At 46.5% G+C, this 4,236-nt stretch overlaps 1 protein-coding gene across 3 annotated transcripts in view; it reads right to left on the reverse strand.

The window, feature by feature from the left end:
- Positions 1-3,674, reverse strand: part of TRPC6 (transient receptor potential cation channel, subfamily C, member 6) — a 194,405-nt gene extending 190,731 nt beyond the window's left edge. For 2 of the 3 annotated variants that reach the window (XM_012659166.1, XM_012659165.1), the window contains exon 1: positions 3,082-3,251. In XM_012659166.1, the coding sequence (XP_012514620.1) occupies positions 3,082-3,251 (170 nt within the window). Of the gene's footprint in view, positions 1-3,081 lie in introns of all 3 variants that reach the window. The other variant, XM_012659164.1, reaches the window with a different exon arrangement.
- Positions 3,675-4,236: the final 562 nt, after the last annotated feature.

Below are 4,236 nucleotides of genomic sequence, written 5' to 3' on the forward strand. Positions count from 1 at the left end.
TCAGTCTGCTGTATTGCCAGTCCTTTAGTTTAGAGTTTACGGTTTTATTATTCATAATTAACCAATTAATCCTAGAAGAAAGTTTAGTGGGACTGTGTTTCAAATCTTGAGACCTTAGAATCCCTTAACAATTTTTTTCTTAAGTCTGGGATTCTTACCCATGTTCAGAAGTGATGGTTTAGAGACATAATAAAGGAACTTTGATATGCTTCCTGAGACCTTGTCAGGACATATATCTTTCTTGCTAATCACCATTAAAAATTAATCATAATAGAGTATATTAATTGATTGTAAAATGAGAAAACTTGAAACATTTTCTTCTAAACACCATTTCAAAATGTTACTACTTATACTATTAAGGCCTAATAATATGTAATTGTTCTTAAGCAAGATAATTTACTACAATTTTTAAGTAAAAGCCCCAAAAATACATTTTAAAATCTTTCTACATAAATGAACTATGAAACAGAGTCATAGAATATATCCCACAGAAATGACAACTTATTAAGTTTAATGATCTGGGATCTTATAAAGGAAAATCTCAATGACTTTAGAAAATGGCAATATCCATATCTAAAGTGAACTAGTGATTGCTACTTTCACAAATATCTCCCACTCTGAAAAAATATATGAAATTGTATAAATCACAAGTCCAAAGCATATGGAAGAGCTTATTTGTATTCTCTACCAGAGAGAAGAAATTTTCTCTAGCTCTTTCTCATACAGTGTAGATGTGAAGTACTGTTGTTTATTGGTTAAAAGTTTTCGGTTACTTGATTATTCAACTGGAAAAACATAAACCTCTTGTCAGAGAAAACAATGGATGAAAAAATGAAAAAGTAACTATAGAACTTTTTGGAAATAACAGATTCAGATAAGACCAAACTGTACTTCCGGAGCATGGCTCACTCTTAAATTTAGTATAGTACCACCGACGTAACACAGGGTGCACATTATGAACACACATCTTTCTGTTCATCTTTCTGCTGCTCAGTTCTATTCAGGAAGAGTGCTCTAGGATTCCTGAACTAAGGGAGAAAATACTTATTCTCTAAATAGTAGATAATGTAAAGAGTTAGATAAATCAATTAGGCAGTAAAGCCACATTTGAAGAAAGCATTGGGGAAAGTTTTCAGAACAACTTGGAATTATTACTTTATTTAGTCTCTGTCATTACTAATATATCACCACAAGTTTTTAAATCAAATCATTTTCCCACAGACACAGTAACAGGTATACAGCTTACAAAATAGTACAGAGCTTATAGAATAAAAAGGAAAAGATTTTGTTCATGGGACAGTCTAAATTTTAAAAAGCAGTATAGCTTTTTAAGTCACTTAATTTAGCCAGCAGGTAATGTTGCCAAAGCTATAACCTTCAGACTTAGTAGACCTCAAATCTAAGCCAACAAAAAAGTCCATCTATGTTTTAAACATATATCTTCAAAGTGAATTTTAAAATAGCTGCATTGGAAATATCCAGGATTGATTTATTTTTCTTTGTATTCTTATTTTTTCTCGACGTATGTCACATTGCTTTTCAGTGTGGTCCCTGGACTAGGGACCTCAACATCATTTGAGAGACTGTCAGAAAGGTAGAATCTTGGGCTGCACTTAGATCTGCTAAATCAAAATCTGCATTTTAACAAGATCTCCAGGTGATTCATATACACATTAAAGTTCAAATAGTGCTATGAGACATAGAACTATTTTCCAATTTAATATCAAGAAAAGATTTCTTTGGTTGATGATGAAAATGTCCTCAGATATTGGTAATGTTTGCACAACTTTATGGACATATTGAACAACATTGCCTTGAACAACTTAAGTAGGTGAATTTTATGGTATGTGAATTGTATCTTAATTTTTTTTAAAGTAAAAAAAAAGATAAGTTATAAATGCTTTCAACTTGAATGGCACATAGATGAATGGAACAGTTCCAACTTTTTTCTCTATCTTTGAGAAAAATTACCTGCACCATTTCCTGGGGTTCACCTCTTCCTGCGAAAGGGAAGCACAGCAGGCCTGACTCTGGGTAGCCCTGACTAGCGGCCCAAAGGCGCACCCATCCCTCCGGTGAGTCTGCCAGGTGCCTGCGGGCCAGAGCCCTCCCTCCACCCAGAGCTGCTCATAAAACTGAGAAGCTTGAGAAACCGCTTGTGATGGATGTGACAGGTCAGGAAACTTGGCTACCCGATCAAGTAAAGGGGCAAAGGATTAGAAATACTATGCGCCAGCTGCACATGTCACAGGGGTATGAGGGAGGGGAGACTCCTCGATTCCGCTGTCTGTTTACTCCCTACTTCTCCTCAATTCCCTTCAAAATACCCCACCTTCTCTCAAGTCAAGGTTCCGCCTTAGAGGCCACTACGAACGACCCCGACGCCCTCACTTCTACAGTTCGCGAGGCTCCCGACCCGCACCCCTAAAAGGCCTGTCTCCCCCATGTCTGGTGAAAAGTGGATTGGTTCTATTTCCCTGTCTTAGCCCCAAGGCCTGAGTACAGGGACGGGATGTCCCGGGGGGCAGGTCCACCCACTCCCTTGCACACCTTCAAACCTTCCGCAGTTCGTTCAGGCCCGCGTGCGCTCCGCCTGAAGCGTCAGGCAGGCAGAGCGTGGAGACCGTCGGGCACGCGGGCTCCCGAGTTTCCCCGCACGCACCGAGGCGGCTCCAAGGACCCCTGGACTTCGAGTCATTCTTCCACGTAGGCTAAGCGTCACGAGGGCGCACATTTGAATCAGCCCCCCTGTTCAGATCACGCCTTTCGTGCAGTGATACCGAGTCTACTGGGGGCGCAGGGTGCCGCGGGCTGAAGAAATTGCCCAGCTATCTGATCGCCTGTCCCGGGGATGGTGCTCCCCCGTCTCACTCTCTGGGGCAAACATACCCATGCGTGCTCAACCAGGAGCAAACTTCGCCCCGCGCGCACCCCTCTGCTCCCTCGGGTCCCAGCCCTGGCTCGCGCAGAACCAGCAGCGCGGGCCCTCGCAGGCAAGCCCGCGGGTTCGCGCAGGTCCCGCGAGCGCACAGCCTCCCCGGCGCAGCCCGCGCCCGCGCCGCCCGCGCCGCCCGCACTCACAAGCCGGGGTAGTAGCCGTAGGGAGGCAGCTGGGGCTGCGGGCAGCCGTCGTCTCCCAGCTCCGAGTCCATGAGCAGGTAGTCCTGGCTCTCGTTGCGCCGCGCGCCGGCTCTGGCGGCAGCCGGGGGAGAGCCGCCCCTCCGGGGCCCGAACGCCGGGCTCTGGTTCATGGCGGGAACGTCCGACTGGCCTGGGCCCCGCCGCCGCGGGAGGCGCGCCCGCAGTCCTAGCGGGACCTGGTGCGGAGGGGCCGCGTCCTCCGCGGAAGTGGTCCTAGGCAGACCGATGCCCAGGGGACCAGGGGGAGGCAGGGGGCGTAGACGCCCGGCGGTCCGGGCTCCGCGAGTGGCTGCCGCGCTCACTCGGGGAGTAGTCACCACCTGGCGGGGAGCAAAGCGGACCTTGACCTGAGAGCATCAGGCTGACGGGACCCCGCGAGGATGCGGCCGGGGCAGCGAGAGCACAGGAGGGGCCGCGTGTGGCAGCGAAGCCTAAGGGCGGAGAGCAGGAGACGAGCTGAAGTTACTATGTCAACCGAGACTCTCCAGCCCTCCTCTCCCGCCTTCTTCCCCCGCACACTCCGTCATGATCCCCACCTTTAAAGGGATCGGAACGACGCTCTAAGAGCAGACAAAGCCTGTCCTGCGGCCACAACTTTCAGGGCTGGGATGAACCTAAACTAGGCGGAGCCAGATACGCACTTTTTTTTTTGGCCCTGCTGCTTTCCGAGTCGGCTTATTCAGAAACAACACAAACTGAGGACATTCTAGGAAGCTTCCCCTTAAGTAATACTATTGAAGAATCAAGGAAATCTGTGTTTCAAAAGAGGCACGAGCGAGCCTCTCCTTTCTCCAGACTGCCTTCATGTTCCTACGGCATTTTCTCTCTTACTCCCAACTCCCGAAGTTATTACGACTCTACTTTAAAATGAACAACGTTCTATGTTCCCAACACCAGATGTTCCCAGTTCCTAAGCAAACCAACAAAAATAGGCACGTATTTTCCGATGATGCCGATAAAGAAGCCAACAATCTGCTTACTTTGGAGAAAAATTTTTCTTCCATCGCTGCAAATGCTGGAGTATTTCTCTGCCAGATGTTTCCCACATTTCCAAACTGTTTTTAATTTTATTTTATTTTTTATTTCAGAGTGTTA

The sequence above is a fragment of the Propithecus coquereli genome, unplaced genomic scaffold (genome assembly GCF_000956105.1).
Source record: "Propithecus coquereli isolate 6110/MARCELLA unplaced genomic scaffold, Pcoq_1.0 Scaffold6, whole genome shotgun sequence".
Lineage (NCBI taxonomy): Eukaryota > Metazoa > Chordata > Mammalia > Primates > Indriidae > Propithecus > Propithecus coquereli.